Consider the following 18,355-nt stretch of genomic DNA (forward strand, 5'->3'; position numbering starts at 1 on the left):
CTGGCAGTTTTTTATAGCTTGCCACTCATTGCACATTGCTCTCTGCACTATGGTAATTACAGCGTTATTGTTACAGTGTTAATGTTACTGTGTACCTGACTTGTTAACCTGACTGCCCATTTTGCACATCTGGTTAGCTACTCTTCTTGCACTATCGGCACTATGGTAAAATACTATACGTAGCCAAAATACAATACAACTTTATTTATATCTGTACATTCAAGGAAACTGTGGGGGTCAGATGCATCGACATTTCGTTCTGTATACACGTGTACTAGAATGACAATAAAGTAGATCTGAATCTGAATCTGATCTGCCGGAAAGCAATAGGACAAAGAGGTAGGCGCCAGAGTAAGAGGAGTCCGTAACGATAATTTCAGCAATGTCCTGTAGACTGGGCAGATGGCTGCCAATGATTTTCTGGGCTTTGTTGACGACCCTCTGGTGGCCCCAGTTCCTAAGCACTTTCAGGAAGTGTAGCTGCTGCTGGGCCTTCCCTACCACAGGTCTGGTATTACCAGACCAGGAGAGGGAATCAGCGATGTACACTCAGGAATTTGAAGAAATCAACTCTCTCCTTCTGACAGCGATAACTTTGTTTTGTGGGTATCCGTCTTACCGAATGGACTCTTAATGATGACCACTGAAGGGATCTCCAGAGGCTCGCTGACTCCGTACTGATTCTGAGCAGAAACTCTGAAGTAGTATCCAGCGCTTTCCACAAGGTTGGTCACACGGCATGTGGTTCCAGAGACAGAAGAGGACACAAGGTTCCACACTTCTCCCTCCTTGGCCATGCGTTTTTCCACAATGTAGTTGGTGATCATGGAACCACCGTCGTCTTTGGGTGCCTTCCAGCCAATAATGACTGAGCTCTTCAGCAGGGCTTCAACCACCACTGGGCCTTCCGGCACACATGGTTTATCTGGGTACACAACACGAAGAGTTTTAGTTTCTGCGATCAAGCGATCACTTCCAAATCAGAACTTTACCTTGGATTTCGACCCGCAATACAGTGTCAACCGTGCCAAATTTGTTGCTCAGCTGCACCTTGTACCGACCGGCGTTGGTCTTCCGCTGGACGTTTCTAACCACCAGGTGAGTGTAGCTCTCTGTATTCTCAATAATCACCTTCTCTGACGAGTTCAGAGGCTTTTTGTCATAGAACCACATTATCTGGGGAATAGGACGGCCAATGTAGACCACGTGGAGGCGAAGACTGGTCCCAGCTCCGGCGTAGTATTTTTCCTTCAGAGGGAAGCCGGGGTGTAGCTGAGGAGCAGCTTTTAGTCGCAGTTTTCCGCTAGTCTCAATCTCCCCAGCTTCGTTGATTGCCCTGCAGGTGTACAGGCCCTCATCTTCCTGCTCGTCCGTCATGATAGTAAGGGAGTGGTTGCGGCCGTCCGAGCTCATCTTGTACTTGCGACTTTGAACCAGCTCTTTGCCGTAGCGGTACCATTTAATCTCTGGCAGAGGTCTGCCAATGATGCCGCAGGACAATGTGCCGGACTCTCCCAGTTTGGTCGTGACATCCTTGATGTCTTCTTTCAAAGCTGGAACCTCGCCAACTGTGTAATGTAATTTTAAAGGGAGCATTTAATAAATTAACCCGATTTGGGATGATAAACTGCTTCACGGTCACCTACCGCTCAACTTGGTCTTGATACCCATGGATGTACGCCTCGGCCTGCTAACACCGGCTTCGTTCTCTGCCAAGATCCTGAACTCGTACTCCGTGGCCTCCATCAAGCCACCCATGGTAAACTGACGGTCCTTGGAGCGTTCTTTGTTGCACTTCTTCCAGGCACTTTCACCTGCCTGCCGATACTCGATCCAATAGCCCAAGATCTCCTTCCCACCGTCAAACTCAGGCCTCAACCAATGGATGGTGATGCAGTCTTTGGTGACGGAGATAATATCAATCTCTCCTGGTTGGCTTGGTTTGTCTGTTAGAGATATATCAATGAGTATCTCGAGAAGGTTTAACTGGGGAGTTCTCTGTCATCGGACATTTACACACCAAATGGATCTTTGCAGACCACAGACTCTGAAGAAGGGCCTGGTTCACTCTGACCCACATCATTTTGAGCCACGATTCTGAACATGTACTCGGCATCAGGGATAAGTCCAGTGATGTTGTACATAGTGGTGGTGATGTGGGTCTTGTTATGGCGGACCCACTTCTCAGTGGAAACCTCCCTCCTCTCAACAAAGTATCCTGTGACACGGGAGCCACCGTCGTCCCGGGGCCGGGCCCATGACAGGGACACAGAGGACTTTGCCACATCCATTATTTCTGGAGGATTGCTGGGAGGTTCTGGTGGACCTGGAGAGGGAGAATATAGAAACTCAATTATCGTTGATAGGATTTTAATCAAGAGACCACTTTAAAATCGGATAAAAACGATTTGATTCTGGGAAAACGCCAACCATGAGTGCTTACAGAGCGGTGTCTTTGCTGTGACAGCCTCTTCAGACTTCAAAGACCGGCTGATACCGAACTGGTTCTCTGCAGAGACTCTGAAGTGATACTGCATATTCTCCTTGAGGCCTTTGACAACCATGGAGTTTTCTTTGACACGAGCATCCACAGTGTACCAAGCGGCCTTGGGGACTTCTCGCCTCTCCACAATATATCCAAGAACATCAGAGCCTCCATCATCAGATGGGGGTCTCCAACTGACTCGAACTGATCTGGCCTGAATATCGTCAAACTCCAGTGGGCCCTCCGGGGCATCAGGACGTCCGATGACCTTAACCTGGATCCATCCAGACATCCAAACTTGAGTTGGAATCGACCGTAAATTAATGGTGGCAAGCAGGATTAGATCTTACCTTGATGTAGACGGCTTTCCTGCCACATTTGTTCTCCAAAAGCAAGTCGTATGTACCCGTGTCATCTCTGTGAGCGTCTTTGATGACAAGCTCAGTGATGTCATCGTTGGTGGCGATCATGGCTCGGTGGGAGATGTCGCGTCCGTCCTTGGTCCATTTGCAGGTAGGGATCGGTTTACCAGTGAACGGCACCGACAGACAGATGACTCCGCCTTGTCGCACCACGTAGCCCTCCTCGTATCTGCTGTCTAGCTCGTATTCAGGATAATCTGGGCAAGACAAGGTGATAAAGAATACTGCAAATAGTGTTCCTCATGGTATATAGAATAAAATGAATCGATCTTACGGAGCATCTCCTGGACTTTGACAACTCCAGGGATCTCTGCAGGTTCTCCCATGCCGCCAGCATTACAGGCGATCACTCTGAACTTGTATTCAGCTCCTTGTGGCATATGCGTGAGAATGTATTCGCACATTTTGGTGGCTGTAGTGTTGCACCGGGTCCACTCCACCTGGTCCACCTTTTGCATCTCAACCAGGTAGCCTGTGACCACAGACCCGCCTTCCTCCACAGGAGGCAACCAAGCCAGGGACACAGAAGTTCTGGTGGTGTCTGTGATTTTGGGGTGGACTGGGGGACCTGGTGGTGCTATTTAAGAATATTGCATCTAGGGTCATACCAATGCATTCAAATGTGTGTGTTTTTAGTATTGATAACCTTGTTATATACCTATAGGATCCATGGCAACAGTGATGGCAGAGGTCTCGCTGGGTTTGCCAGTTCCTCTTGCGTTAATGGCGGTGATGCGGTACTCATACTCCAGGCCTTCTATCAGACCAGAAGAGCGATACCTAGTCATGGTTACTGGGTTCTTGTTGATCCTCAACCATCGGTCTGAACGGGGCTCCTTGCGCTCAATAATATAACCAGTTATGGACGAGCCACCGTTGTCCCCTGGAGGGTACCAGGTCAGGGTCATGCCCTCGTGAGTCACATCCAGCACTTCTGGTCTACTCGGAGGTCCAGGGATGGCTGTGTGAGTCCACCACAAATCGATTATGACAATTATAGCCTTACTGAATAAAAGTAATGCCAGTTTAAAATGCAGACTCACTCTCAGCGCTCTTGCATTCGACCACTTCGGACTGCAGGAAGAGACCAACACCAAAGCGGTTCATCGCGGCTACACGGAATACATACTCGGTTCCCTCAGAGAGTCTGGTGAACTTGAAGCAGGGTCGGGTCACGGATTCAGAGATTGTGATCCAGCCTGGGCGGTGAGCATCGCGCTGCTCCACCACATATCCGCTGATGTTTGCGCCACCGTCCTTCTCTGGAGGTTCCCAGCTTACAGTTACTGAGAGACCGTCAACCTCAACGATTTTCATGGGGCCCACAGGTATACCGGGTTTGTCTGGAAAAAGTAAACTCACACTCATACTGCGAACATCTCAAGAAGATAAATCTCTTGGAGAATCTATGTCCGTACCGAGGATGACGACTTTAATGACTTCGGTTGCAACCCCAACGGTATTCTTCACTTCTAGTTTGTAGTCTCCTGTGTCATTGATGGTTGTCTCACGGATAACCAGATGGGTGTATTTTCCATTACTTTCAATTTTGATCCGCTCCAGGCTGTCCTTCAGAAGGATGCCGCTAAAGAACCATGAACAAGCAGGCCGTGGTTTGGCTGTAATTGGCAAGTTAAGGTCGATGGGTTTTCCACTGGGGATTTGAACTATCCTCTGAGGAATGTTGCTTATGTCAATCTTCGGCGATACTGTAGGGAACACAAGTGTTAAATAAATTTGTCATATAAAATCCTGAAGGCTTGGTAGTAATATGTATTTCACCTGAACACATACCTTTAATGTCCTGGATGGTGATGGGGCTTATGATGTCCACGGCTTCACTAGTTCCTCTGCTGTTACAAGCTCGGACTCTGAAGAAGTACTCGTCATTCTCTGTCAGAGACTGGACGGTATACTGGCAAGCAGTGGCCTTGATGGTGGCGACTGTGGTCCACTTATCTGTAGACACTCTGCAAGCTTCAACAATATAGCCTGTCAGTCTGCTGCCACCTTCATGGACAGGTTTCTCCCAGCGGAGAGAGGCTGAAGACTTTGTGACGTCAATTATCTGGAGATTAAGAGGCGGTGACGGGACTTCGCACACCAACACAGCCTCAGCTGTCTCGCAAGGTTCGCCAACGCCATAGATATTCTCCGGTAGGACTCTAAAGAAGTAGTGTGCACCCTCCTCCAGGCCAGTAATCCTAAACAGAGTCTTTCGACACTCTGTGGTAACAGTCTTGTAAGACTTCATGTCAGCTTCACGTTTTTCAATGATATAGTTGCTAACATGAGCACCGCCATCAATGCTGGGGACATCCCAGGTAATGACAACAGACTCCTTGGTATAGTCCTTCACTTTCACGGAAGCCGGAGGACCAGGAGTGTCTGCAAGAAAGGAGTTAATAAATGAAATGAGATGAGTCCAGTTTTAAACCTCAGATCCTAAACACCTACCATAAACCTTGACTAGGATAGTTGCAGACTTTTTCCCCGATGGGTTCTCCGCCTCCACGATGTATTTTCCAGAGTCATAGCGGTCTACCTTCTCCACAATAAGCATGGTGTAGCTGTCAGTGGTCTCAATGAAGCCACGGCTCTGCAGCTCCACACCCGTTTTCCTCCAGGACACGACTGGCGTCGGGCGTCCGCCAACAGTCACAAAAAGACGCAAGGTTCCTCCAGCACGAAGACAAACAGTTTTCTTGAGGTCCTCGTCCAGCTCCAGGTCAGGCATTTCTGTGAGAAATGCAGAGGCATCAGATTTTGGATTCATTATTGATTTCATCTTATAGACAAGACTTACCTATTCTCTCCAGAGGCTCAATCTCAGCACTAGGATTGCTGAACTCTCCGGTGCCATTGGCGTTGACCGCCGCCACCCTGAATCTGTATTTCTTATTGGCGACCAGGCCGCCGGCCAGATACTCGTTGGTCTTTAGAGCCTTGGCTGTGGCACGGTACCACTGGTCCGAGCCCTCCTCAAGGATTTCCACAACGTAGCCGGTGACATCTGAGCCTCCATCATACATAGGCCTGGTCCAGGTCATGCTGATGCTGTGTTTGGTTGTGTCAGTGATGCGAGGCGTTGACGGGGGAGCTGGGGTGTCTAACAAGAAAAGGAAGAGACCAGGGCTAAATGCTAAAAGGTTTTCCCAATGATCTGCTTTTAAGTAGGATGACTTATCCAAAAGTTTGATATCGAACCACTAAACACCCAGACCACAAATCAAAGGTTTCATCAGAAAGAAATGGAGTCTCACAGGTAGGATCTTTGAGGAGGATGTACGGCGACGCGTCGCTCGGCTGGCTGTCTCCGGCCGCGTTTACTGCCGTCACTCGGAACTGGTATTCGCTTCCCTCCATCAGGCCTGTAATCTTGAGCCGTGTATCGTAGATGGTGTAGGTCTTATTGACCCTGGTCCACCTGATTAGGAGCGAGAACACGTGTCATGAGCACAGAGAAACTCTAAAATGAAATGGGAATTGAAATTGCAACGACGTAATCAATCCCTCCAGATATGTTGCACAAACCTGGTGCTGTTTTTCTCCCGTTTTTCTACAATATAAGTCTTGACCTCGCTGCCTCCGTCACTTTCTGGTTTCAACCACTCAATGATGACATGTTCCTTGCCCACGGCTGTGGCTTCCGGTGTGCCCGGTGGAGTTGGCAAAGCTGCAGGGAAAAGAGTTTGGTCAAACTCACGTGACTTGAATTGAGTCAGACTTTGGTCTGCAGATTTCTGACTTGGGATTTAGGACTCATGGAACTCCACTTGACTTTGATGCAACAGTAGAAATAAACATTCATTCATTCATTCATTCATTCATACACAGGTTTGTTTTTCTTTTTGTTGCTGCTAAATGAAACTGTGAAAAAAATATATACCAATGCACGCAACTACAAAAATATATACCTTGTGAATTAGATTGGGTTTTTTAAATATCTGCTGCTAAATGTTATTGCGCTTTTCTTCATTGCACTTTTTTACAATGCACTATTATCTTTCGTTGCATTATAATTTTAACCTAGGCCAGTTTTCTAAGCACTATGTTGTAATTTTCTTTTGCCTATTTATACTGATGGTCTTTTATCTTTTTTCACTTCAAAGTCTTAATTAAACGTTTTACCCTGGAGTGCTATGTCTAATCTCGTTGCATACAATGTTTCACAACATTGATAGCAATGACAATAAAGACAATTGTATTATTTTCTATTGTATTATATTCTATTGTATTCTATTGTATTCTATTGTATTGTATTCTCATCTCATCTCATCTCATTAGCTGCACCGCTTATCCTCAGTAGGGTCGCGGGGGTGCTGGAACCCATCCCAGCAATCATCGGGCAGTGGGCAGGGGACACCCTGAACCGGTTGCCAGCCAATCGTAGGATCTTTGAGGAGGATGGGCCAAACACAGGGACAGACAACTCGCTCGCTCATTCACACCTAGGGACAATTTGGACCGGCCAATCCACCTGAAATGCATGTCTTTGGAATGTGGGAGGAAACCGGAGTGCCCGGAGGAAACCCACGCAAGCACGGGGAGAACATACAAACGCCGCACATTAAGTCCGGTAGCTGGATTTGAACCCACACAGGAGGTTCCCAAGAGTTTAGAACTGTGCCGCACACGCGCTAACCACTGCGCCGCCGTGCTGCCCCTATTCTATTCTATTCTATTCTATTCTATTCTAAAAAATTACAATGTCCATAAATGTCTTAATCCCACACTGTTTTTTTTCCTGACACTCCGGGCAGAAACCTTTCTACTAAGCTAGAAGCACTTTAGCAACTTTGTGTGTAGACAAGTTTTGCATAAGAATCTTACTGTAAGCATTCCTAGCGATGACTGTCTCTGATTCCAGTGGAACACCAGGTCCATACTTATTGACTCCACGCACTCGGAAGATGTACTCATTGCCCTTGATCAGTCGGGTGCTGACGCAGGACAAGCTCTTGCAGTCCGTCTCCATGATGACCCAGTTGAGGCGGCTGGTCTCGCGGCGCTCTACGATGTAATGGCTGACAATGTCGCCTCCGTCCTCTAAGGGGATCTTCCAGGACACGGTGCATTTCTCTTCAGTCACTCTGCTGATTGTAATCTTATCGGCGGGTGGTCCAGGAGTGTCTGGAAAAGGAGTTCGGAATATATAAATAGAAATTATGTCTAGTGACCATCTATTTTTCGATGACTTGAACTTTTTAGAATAAAGAACCCTTGAGAGTTCATTACCTTACCTAGGACTTTAACAGAGACGGTAGCTATTTTAGTTCCATTGACATTCTTGACTGTCAGGACGTATCTGCCGGTGTCAAATCTGTCGCAGCTCTTGATGACAGCCATCGCTCTTGTGCTTGTGTAGGTCAGGGAGTACTTTTCCCCGGGGTCTAGGATCTTGTCGCCCTTGGACCAGTAAACTGTGGGTTCTGGTTTCCCACCCACCATACCGTCCAGGACAACGTCAGAACCGGCAGCGACGATAATAGTCTCTCCGATCAGTTTGCTGTCCAACTCGGCTCTAGGAGGAGCTAAGGAGGGCCAAACACCATTTTAGTTGACTTGAAAGTATAGGGTCCACTCTATATTTGCAAACATCTGTTGGAAACAGAAAGATTAATTTTGGATCTTACTAAATTCGTCCTTGCAGGTGACCGCTCCGGTTGATGCAGAGGGTGCACTATAGACCCCGGCGGCATTCTTGGCAATGACGTGGAACTCAAAGGTTTCTCCCTCTCCCAGGTTGGTGACAGTGAAGTAATTTTCCGTGATGGTGGTGTAGTTGCACTTGAGCCAGCGGTTGTCATCCCACTCGTCTGTACTGTAGACCTTCCTCTCCACCACGTAGCCCACAATCTTGCTGCCCCCGTCATTGACGGGGATAGTCCAGCACAAGGACACGGAGGAGCGAGTGATGTCCATCACCTGTGGTTGACCGGGAGGATCTGAGGATGAACCGTGAAGAAAAAAATCAGATTTTCTTCCTTGAACCCCCAGGCCTAATAAGGGTTTTTTTTTGCAGATAGAACAAGGTTTATACTCACCAACGGGGTTGAGAGCCACAACTGGTCTAGAGGCCTCACTGGCCTTGCTGATTCCAGCAGCGTTCATTGCATAGACTCTAAACTGGTACTCCAGGCCCTCAATCAGACTGGACACCTTGTAGTGACAATCCAGGCAGGGTAGCTTATTCTCTCTCATCCACAGAATTGTGTTGCGCTCTTTCTTCTCAATCCAGTAACCGGTTATCGAGCTACCGCCATCGGCATAGGGCACATCCCACTTAATACTGATCGCATTAGCCGACACGGCCACCACATCTGGGCGAGTTGGAGGACTTGGAGGAACTGAAAGATAAAATCAGAGCAAATCAGATTTAGCACCCCCTCTAAAAGATAGACATTTTAGACAACATGAAAACCCACCGAAAGGATGTTCAATGATCACAGTGGCAGATTCTATGGACTTGCTGACTCCAAATTTATTCTCAGCGCACACTCTGAAGGTATACTCCATATACTTGGTCAGATGTGTCACCTTAATGGTTGTTCTCTTCACACTTGAGTTGACCACCTGCCAGGAGGCGGTTCCCGACTCGCGCTTCTCAACAATATAGTTGCTTATTTCACTGCCGCCGTCGTCAAAGGGCTCAGACCACGACAGCGTACAAGATTCGGAAGACACGCCAGAAACCAAAAGAGGTCCTGCAGGAGGGCTGGGTCTTCCAACCACCATCACTGTAACGGCAAATGTTTTGACTCCGGCAGCGTTCTCCAGTGTTAGGTAGTATTTGCCAGTATCGCTCCGCTTGCTGTCTTTTACCACCAAAGTGGTTCTTTCTTTGGTACTTTTAATGAAAACTCGGTCAGTCTCCTTCAGTTTCATCTCTTCTAGCCTCCAAGAGACTTTTGGTGCCGGCCTGCCAGTAATTGGGATGTCAATAGTAAAGGTGTTTGAGGTCTTGCAGGTGATGAGCTGGTTGGTGATGCTGCTGAGATCGGCTGTTGGTTCAATGCGAGGTTCTTTTATGAGCACCGAGGACAGGATTGCCTGAGGCTCACTGATGCCGGCGTTGTTCTTCGCCCTCACTCTGAATTCGTAATGTGTGTCTTCAATTAGACCCTCCACCAGCATCTTGAGGGACTTAGTTTCCCCAGCAACAGACCAGGACTGTTTGTCTTCTGCTCTGAACTCTACTATGTACCCTCTGATGGGGCTGCCTCCATCATGCTCAGGCTTGAGCCACACCAGCAATGCTGTAGAACTGCTGGTGTCGACCACATCCACTCTCTTAGGTGAAGCGGGTTCTTCTGTGGCTGTGATAGGGTCAGTCATCTCATGAGACTCTCCCTGGCCGTATTGGTTAACAGCAATCACTCGGAAGAGGTAGGGTACGCCGATATCTAGATTAGTTACCCTGATCATCTGACGGGAGCACTTGGTGCTAACCTCTTGCCAAGTAAGGCGGCAGGCCTCTCGCTTGTGCACAATGTAGTGTTGGATCCTTGAGCCGCCGTCATTGCTGGGGGCGTCCCACATCAGTGTTAATGCTCCACGTGTGACGTCCTTGAACGTGAATGTGCCCGGTGGTCCAGGTGTGTCCAGCACTTTGACCGTGAACGTAATGGTCTTGCGCCCACTGTTGTTTTCCAGGGAAAGTGTGTATTTGCCCGCCTCATAACGTGTGCAGCCCTCAATCGTCAGAGTAGAATGGATATCGGTGCTGTTAATATCGGCCATCACTGGCAGTTCACCATCTACCCGGGACCAGGTTGTCAGAGGAGTTGGTTTGCCCCGGAAAGACACATGCAGGGAGACAGTGCCGCCATTTTTCACAATATGTGTTTGCTTAAAGTTGGCATCTATATCAAATTCGGGACACGTTAGCCTATCTAGAGCCTGCACGGCACTGGCCATCTCTGAGGATTCACCTTGTCCTGACCCGTTCACAGCACTGACCCTGAACTTGTAGAGCTCACCAGCAACTAGGCCCTTGGCAGTGTACCGAGTGTGAATGCAGATCTGGCTATTTATTCGATGCCACTCTTCCAGGCTAGCCTTGCACATGTCAATATTGTAACCAATGATTGGCAGGCCGCCATCAAAGACAGGTTTGACCCATTCCAGGGTGACAGAAGATTTGGTGGAGTCAATAACCTGATTGAGACAGAGATATAGCTTGGTTAAGGGACAAGTTGTGCTTTCACGGCAAGGTTACTATTATTCCGAACTACCTTGATTACTGTTGGGGCACTAGGAGCACTAGTAGGCTCTCTGCATTTGAAGAGCCTGGATGTGCCACTGGCCGGTCCAACCCCTGCACCGTTCTCTGCCATGACCCGGAACTCATACTCGTTGCCCTCGGTAAGGTTGGTGACTCTGTGTCTGAGCTCTGTGATGGGCCTCTTGGCAGAAACCTTCACCCATCGTAGACTCTTCTTCTCACGTCTTTCCAAGATGTAGTGCTTTATGTCGTTTCCGCCGTCTGATCTGGGCCTGGTCCAGCACAAGGTGATGCTGTTCCCAGTCACATGTGTAGAATCAGGTATACCAGGGGCCTCAGGTAAAGCTGAGCACAGGAATAGACATAAACATTAGGTGGGAAGAGGAAGTAGATAATCTCGCAGAACAAGGATTGTAAACTAAATCTTACTGTATTGCAACTTTGCAATGAATGGAGCTGAATCCAAAGGTTTTCCGACACCAAACTTATTGACGGCAGAAATTCTAAACTGATACTCGTTGTCCTTGATGAGGTTGGTGGCGTTGAAGGAGCAGGCCTCGCACTTGGAGCTGACCAAGGCCCAAGACAACCGAGAAGTCTCCCTCTTCTCCACAACATAGTGACTGATGGCAGCGCAACCGTCATTTTCCGGCGGATTCCACCACACCGAACACTTTTCGGCTGTGATGCCAGTGAATCGGACGGGGCCTTCTACTGGTCCAGGAGTATCTGAAACCACAAATGAAGGTCAGAACTGACCAGTCATTGAAGTACCCAAAAGGAAACAGATACCTTGTACTCTGACATTAACATCAGCTTTCTTAGAACCAGAGCTGTTCTTGGCCTCCACGGTGTAGATGCCGCGGTGGTTCCTATCTGCATCGCGGATGAACAAGCTGCTGGTACCAATACCACTAGTAATCTCAACATCCATTGTGGTTCTGATGTCAATTTCTTTTCCGTCCTTGTACCAGACAATCTGTGGAACTGGACGTCCAGTGATGTTACAGCTGAGCTTGACATTCTCTCCTGCTCTCAGAGTAAGAACCTGGTCCGGGGACCATTCAATCTCAGGAGAGACTGCAAATTTGAAAGTGGACACATTGGAATTTAGCATGTGAGAACCATTTATTTATGCAATAGAATACATACTGCTTTCATCCTTGGTCATGTAGTAGCCAGAGGAGTTGGACGGGGGGCTGACAGTGCCAATGGCATTACGGGCGATCACCCTGAATTCAAACCTGTCACCAGCAGACAGACCGGTGACAGAGAATTGTGTATCGCTGATGTCGGTAAAATTGCAGCGCAGCCATTTTCCTCTGCCTTGGCGCCTTTCCACGCTGTAGGCCACAATCTTACTACCACCGTCTCGCTTTGGGGCATCCCATGTCAGAGTGACAGAGTCTCTCGTCACATCAATACAGGTCGGGGTTCCAGGTGGATCTGAAGAAAATTTGCCAGAATGTCAGGTCCAAATTGGCTTCAAGCAGTAAACATAGATATAAACCACAGGTACCAGTACTTACCAACAGGGGAGATAGCAAGTGCATGCTTGCTCTGTTCACTAAAAGCGCTAATTCCGGCATTGTTCTCTGCATACACTCTAAACGAGTACTCCAAGCCTTCCAAGAGACCGATGATCCTGTACTCTTTGTTGGAGATGATGGTAGAGTTGACCTTCTGCCACAGGAGACTATTGCGGTCCTTTTTCTCAATGTGATACCCAAGAATTGGAGATCCTCCATCAAACTCTGGCGCTTCCCATCGAATGGTCATGCCGTCACTGGTGACATTGTAGGCGACGGGTTTTCCAGGAGATCCTGGAGCTTTGTATTGGTGCTGTGCAAGGACTTCTGAGGAGAGGAGACCTTCACTAACCCCGTACTTGTTTTCTGCACGGACTCTGAACTGGTACAACGTTCCCTTCACCAGGTTTGGAATCTTGAAGGAGGTTCTGACCACGCTTGAGCATACCATCTTCCAGCTGGCCTGGACAGTTTCCCGCTTCTCCACGCTATAGCAGGTGATGTCACCGCCTCCGTTGTCTTTGGGCTCATTCCAAGAGATGATAATTGACTGGGCTTTGATTTCATCAAAGCGGATAGGGCCAACAGGCACAGAAGGGGGTCCCAGAACGGTCACCTCTATGTCAAAGTATTTTTTTACGGTTTTGTTGTCCAGAACTAAAGTGTACTGGCCAGCATGCTCCTTCTTGGCACCTCTCACTGTAACTGCGGTCTTGTTGTCAGTGGTCCTGAAACGGACCTTCTCACTTTCTTTAAGAGGCAAGTTGTCTTTTAGCCAACTGATGGTAGGCTTTGGTTTTCCTTTGAACGGCAGCTCAATGTGAATGTTCTGATCCACGCGAACAGCTAGCTCACCGTTGGGGTAATCGCTGAGACAGGCCTCAGGTGCAATGATCAAGTCCTCCACTGTGATTGGTCCAATCTGCGAAAAGTCACTGGTTCCTTTCTCGTTCTTGGCATAGACTCTGAAGTTCATCTGAGAGTCTTCTTGCAGCCCGGTCACTTCACATGAGCAGCGCTTACAAGTTGTTGCTAAAGTCCAGCTGACGTTGTCCTCATTTCTCTTCTCTATGATATACTCGGAGATGTGGCTTCCTCCATCATGGTCGGGCTTAGTCCACTGCAGGGTTACGGAGTTCTTTGTGGAGTCGAGCATTACCAGGTTTTTGACTGCACCAGGAGTTTCGGTGGCTCGGACAGGTTCCAAAGTCTCGCAAGTGTCACCTACACCAAACTCATTTACAGCTGACACACGGAAGAAGTAAGCAATGTCTTCCTCCAGGCCGGACACTTTGAAGCTAGTATTGGCACAGTCCTCCGTCACTATCTGGTATGCCTTCATTGTGGACCCTTTCTTTTCAACGATGTATTTGGTAATCGGTGAACCGCCATCGATGAGCGGAGCCTCCCAACTCAACGTCAATTTTCCTCTGGTCACATTCTTAATCATCAATTTCTGGCAGGTGGACGGACTATCAAGAACCTTCAGGGAAACGGTTACGATTTTGGGCTCCCCAACACCATTCTCGATCTCCAGCATGTATTTACCGCAATCATCACGAGTGACCTTGGGAATTACAAATGTGGTTGCACGCTCGGTGCTGGTGATTGTGTATCGGGTGTCGGCAGCAATGTTGCGTTCACCCCGGCGCCAGGTGACGCCAGGGGTGGGGCGTCCCTTCAGGGGGATGAACATCTCCACGTCACGCCCTGCACGGGCTGTGTAATGGGTGGTCATGGGGACATCCAAGTCCACGTCAGCCTCCTCTGTTGAGACAAATGAAAAGAATTGAAAATGAGCAAGCACGATACATAATCATTTTGCTGTTGTGATAATACAAACCTAAGATATCTTTCGCTTGCACAGGCTGGTACATCTTGATATCCTCTCCTTTTCCCTTGCAGTTGACCGCAGAAACTCTGAAGAAGTAGTAGGTTCCTGGTTTCAAGTGGGCCACGACATACTCACAGGTCTTGACCTGGGGGTTGACCGTCACCCATTCCCTCTCTTCTGTGTTCATTTGTTCCAGGAAATAGTTAGTGATTTCACTGCCACCATCATAAACAGGCTTTTCCCAGCCCAGAGTAATGGAGGTCTTTGTCGAGTCTATTACGCGCAGTTTGGATGGTTCCCCAGGAAGGTCTGAAGATAGACCAAAGGGTTTATTATTTGCGGTACCAGAAAAGTGGCTCCAAGTTAAAATATGAGTGCAAAATTATACCAATTGGATCATAGGCCATGTACAATTCCGATGCCTCCGAGTAATTCCCTGCTCCAGCCTTGTTGACGGCGCATACTCGGTACTGATACTCGTTGTTCTCCACAAGGCCAGTCACCTTCTGTCTGGTGTCTCGGATGGTCCCTTTTACCACCTGCACAGTAAACCATTAGCCTTGCAGCTGACTTGCGCATCTCCTCAAAGCGTTCAACAAACCAACCTTGAACCACTGCAGACTCTTCTTTTCCCGTTTCTCCAGGTAATATCCGTCAATGTCGCTGCCTCCATCTACAGCTGGTCTCTCCCAGATCACTGTCATAGTGGACTTGGTGATCATGGAGACTTGAGGCTTAGATGGCTCGCTAGGTGCAACTGTTAAAATGAATAGATTGGTTAATTGTTGGCATTGATTTAACTTTTGTAAATTTTCCTACCAAAAGCGTTCTTGGCGACAATGGGCCGTGACTCCAGAGGGTCTCCGACACCGTACTTGTTGATGCCACGGACTCTGAAGATGTATTCGTTGCCGTGGATGAGCCTGGGCACATTTATAATGCAGTCTTCGAGTTTCTCTGAGATGATGGACCACATTACTCTGCTGGTTTCCCTCTTTTCTATGATGTAGTGGGTGACCATAGCACCGCCTTCATCGGCAGGAGGAGACCACATAATGGTGATGTTGTCCGCCGACACCTTCTTGAACTGGATTTCTCCAGCGGGGGGCCCTGGCCTGTCTATAAATGGGGAGCATAGGACATATTTAATCGAGGCTTTCAACCAAGATGAGTATTCAAAAGGATCCAAAGTACCTTGGATGAGCAATCTGACAACCGCGCAGGCTGAACCTAGGGAGTTCTTGACCCTGACCTCATAGGTTCCAGAGTTGAGGCGTGTGGTGTCCCTCAGGGATAAACATGTTGATTCAAATGTGTGTGTGAAGGAGAGTTGGGCACCGGATTCCAGTTCTCGTCCATCCTTTAGCCACTCAATAGTTGGTGCAGGCTTAGCAATGATGTTAAACATGAGTTCTACATCAGAGCCCGCCCTGTGTTTCACCTCGTTCAAGTACTCCGGCGGTATTTCAATTTCCGGGGCACCTGAAGGAGAAATTTCATGAAAACTCCTGCTCGGCAGCAATAAGATTCTGAATGTAGTTTTACGCACCAAATGTGTCGACGCATGTAGCAGGTCCAGTTGACATAGAAGGGTTGCTGACTGAACCTACTGCATTTTTGGCCATAACCCTGAACTCATAGGTCTGATCCTGAGTCAGGCCGGTCACAGTGTAGCGCGTGTTTTTGATGTCGGTCAGGTTTGCTTTGGACCACCTGCCACTGGCTCCTTCTCTCTTTTCCACCAGGTAGCCGGTAATCTGGGACCTCCCGTCAAAGTTAGGCACCTGCCAGGCCAGGCTGATGGAGTTCTTGGTGATGTCACTGATGCGTAAATTGGTCGGTGGTTCTGGAAGAAAACAGTTGGCTCTTATTGTATTCTTGATTTAATCACTGTTTCAGGTTCTATTAAAGGACTTACCACAGGCGTCAATTGCCAGGACTGCATCAGAAACTGTGCTGAATTTGCCTACACCGGCAGAATTCTCAGCTGCAACCTTGAACTCATAAATGAGCCCAGCATGAATGCTGGTGACCTTAAAGTGAGTGGCCCGGATGACCATGCGGTTGACTCTTTGCCAGAGGATGCTGTTACGGTCTTTCATCTCAAGATGGTAGCCAAAGACGGGGCTGCCGCCGTCGGATTTGGGTTCCTTCCAGGCCACAATGATGGTCTCCCTGGTCACGGCAGTGATTTCTGGAGTTGATGGTGCTTCTGGCAAGGCTGCGGGCGGAAAAATAATTATGAAGTTGGGTTATGCTATTAAGAGGCCTGCACAAATCTTCTTACTGTAGGGGAGGTTGACGGAAACAGTTGGTGAGTCAAGGTGCTCGCTGATTCCATATCGGTTTTCTGCCTTAATCCTGAACTGGTAGTCCAGTCCCGTCGTAAGCTTCTGGACCTTGATGGTGCACCGAGCCACAGCAGAGGAAACATCAATCCAGCTAGCTGTGGTGGTCTCTCTTTTCTGAACAATGTAGTTGGTGATGGGGCTGCCCCCTTCGTAAGCTGGCGGAAGCCACTTGAGGCTCACACTGTCCTCGGTGACGTCAAACAGCTCCACAGGTCCAAGTGGTGCACTGGGCCTGTCCAGAACTACAATATTGATAAATGACTTTGCGGTGCCGCTTGAGTTGGACGCTAGGATATCGTAGCGTCCAGAGTCTCCAGCAATGCTCTCCCGCAGGGTGATCTTGATACTGTCAGGAGTGACCTCAGAGTTGAACCTCATTGTAGACTTAAGCATCACGTTGTCCTTAGAAAGAGAAACCTTCGGCAGGGGCCTGCCGACCAGTGGAATGTCGCATTTTAGGGTAGAACCGGCTCTGACAAAGACGGTGTTGTGCTGAAAGTCCTTCATCACAACCTCAGGAGATTCTTCAGAACAAAAAGAATATTGATAATGATGAAGAAAAAAATATTAATCCATCAAATTAATTGAAGGGCATGCAAATACAGAAGAGCCTCAGGATACCAAATTAATCGATTCTTAGTCATTGAAGCCTTCTCACATCTCCAGAAAGCATGTCAGACTGTCGTAAAGAGGGTCTAAAAAAACATCTTGTCCCACACCGTAAAGTGAAAATGTCTGAATATGGACTCGCTGTATCCCAGGGGTCTACTGTATATTGGATATTGTCAAAGATGGTCCTTTAGCTTACCTTGTTGGTCTTTGACCAAAACCGGGGTGATCAGTTCTTTCACATCACTGAACCCTGCATGGTTCTCAGCTCGGACTCTAAAGAAGTACTCTGTGTTCTCCCTCAGTCCTGACACTGTGTACAGCAAATACTTGGTCACGCAGCACTTGATCCAATTCTCCTGGCCTTTCTCTAGAGCCTCCAATAGGTATCCTGTTATTCTACTGCCTCCGTTCTGCTCTGGTTTGAGCCAGGCCAGGGAAACGCTATCCTTGGTCACATCAGTCACACCTAGCTTCGCTGGCGGACTTGGTTTTTCTGGGGAAAAAAGAAAGGGATGTGTTATCATGATCTAGTACTGTCACATATTATAAGGAACTAAAATAAAATAGCACAGCTTTATCTCGGCGGCAGTAGCTCAGGAGGTAAAGTGCTCGTCTTGGGATCAAAAGGTCGCAAGTTTGATTTACGGCTCCTCCATGTTATTTGTCGAAGTGTCCTTGGGCAAGACAATTAATCCTTAATGCCTCCAATAAGCAGGTAGGTGCCTTGTATGGTTGACGCTGCAATCGGTGTGTGAGTTTGTGTGTATGGGTAAGTGTGAAGCACATTGTAAAGCTCTTTGGGGAGGTCTTCATTAACTTGAAAAGTGCTATATAAATGCAGATTTACATTTACATCTATGCAAAAAAACCTGTGGTTTTAATTATTAATTTCCAG

General features: G+C 48.0%; 1 protein-coding gene across 1 annotated transcript in view; it reads right to left on the reverse strand.

The window, feature by feature from the left end:
- Nucleotides 1-18,355, reverse strand: part of ttn.2 (titin, tandem duplicate 2) — a 182,272-nt gene that overhangs the window by 16,402 nt on the left and 147,515 nt on the right. Inside the window, exons 217-250 of the mRNA XM_088353510.1 lie at nucleotides 17,657-17,953; nucleotides 16,785-17,372; nucleotides 16,416-16,718; nucleotides 16,047-16,343; nucleotides 15,692-15,979; nucleotides 15,317-15,616; nucleotides 15,103-15,254; nucleotides 14,886-15,036; nucleotides 14,507-14,806; nucleotides 12,664-14,430; nucleotides 12,287-12,580; nucleotides 11,927-12,214; nucleotides 11,564-11,863; nucleotides 11,145-11,479; nucleotides 9,336-11,067; nucleotides 8,955-9,257; nucleotides 8,544-8,855; nucleotides 8,151-8,441; nucleotides 7,741-8,040; nucleotides 6,442-6,583; nucleotides 6,171-6,334; nucleotides 5,714-6,016; nucleotides 5,365-5,646; nucleotides 4,702-5,295; nucleotides 4,326-4,616; nucleotides 3,951-4,250; nucleotides 3,566-3,868; nucleotides 3,182-3,484; nucleotides 2,836-3,104; nucleotides 2,444-2,759; nucleotides 2,021-2,326; nucleotides 1,647-1,946; nucleotides 993-1,568; nucleotides 620-925 (exon numbers count right to left, since the gene is read on the reverse strand). Of these exons, the coding sequence (XP_088209636.1) occupies nucleotides 620-925; nucleotides 993-1,568; nucleotides 1,647-1,946; nucleotides 2,021-2,326; nucleotides 2,444-2,759; nucleotides 2,836-3,104; nucleotides 3,182-3,484; nucleotides 3,566-3,868; nucleotides 3,951-4,250; nucleotides 4,326-4,616; nucleotides 4,702-5,295; nucleotides 5,365-5,646; nucleotides 5,714-6,016; nucleotides 6,171-6,334; nucleotides 6,442-6,583; nucleotides 7,741-8,040; nucleotides 8,151-8,441; nucleotides 8,544-8,855; nucleotides 8,955-9,257; nucleotides 9,336-11,067; nucleotides 11,145-11,479; nucleotides 11,564-11,863; nucleotides 11,927-12,214; nucleotides 12,287-12,580; nucleotides 12,664-14,430; nucleotides 14,507-14,806; nucleotides 14,886-15,036; nucleotides 15,103-15,254; nucleotides 15,317-15,616; nucleotides 15,692-15,979; nucleotides 16,047-16,343; nucleotides 16,416-16,718; nucleotides 16,785-17,372; nucleotides 17,657-17,953 (13,353 nt within the window). The remainder of the gene's footprint in view (nucleotides 1-619; nucleotides 926-992; nucleotides 1,569-1,646; nucleotides 1,947-2,020; nucleotides 2,327-2,443; nucleotides 2,760-2,835; nucleotides 3,105-3,181; nucleotides 3,485-3,565; nucleotides 3,869-3,950; nucleotides 4,251-4,325; nucleotides 4,617-4,701; nucleotides 5,296-5,364; nucleotides 5,647-5,713; nucleotides 6,017-6,170; nucleotides 6,335-6,441; nucleotides 6,584-7,740; nucleotides 8,041-8,150; nucleotides 8,442-8,543; nucleotides 8,856-8,954; nucleotides 9,258-9,335; nucleotides 11,068-11,144; nucleotides 11,480-11,563; nucleotides 11,864-11,926; nucleotides 12,215-12,286; nucleotides 12,581-12,663; nucleotides 14,431-14,506; nucleotides 14,807-14,885; nucleotides 15,037-15,102; nucleotides 15,255-15,316; nucleotides 15,617-15,691; nucleotides 15,980-16,046; nucleotides 16,344-16,415; nucleotides 16,719-16,784; nucleotides 17,373-17,656; nucleotides 17,954-18,355) is intronic.

Source organism: Urocampus carinirostris, chromosome 14 (assembly GCF_059441175.1).
Source record: "Urocampus carinirostris isolate Australia breed hairy pipefish chromosome 14, RoL_Ucar_1.0, whole genome shotgun sequence".
Lineage (NCBI taxonomy): Eukaryota > Metazoa > Chordata > Actinopteri > Syngnathiformes > Syngnathidae > Urocampus > Urocampus carinirostris.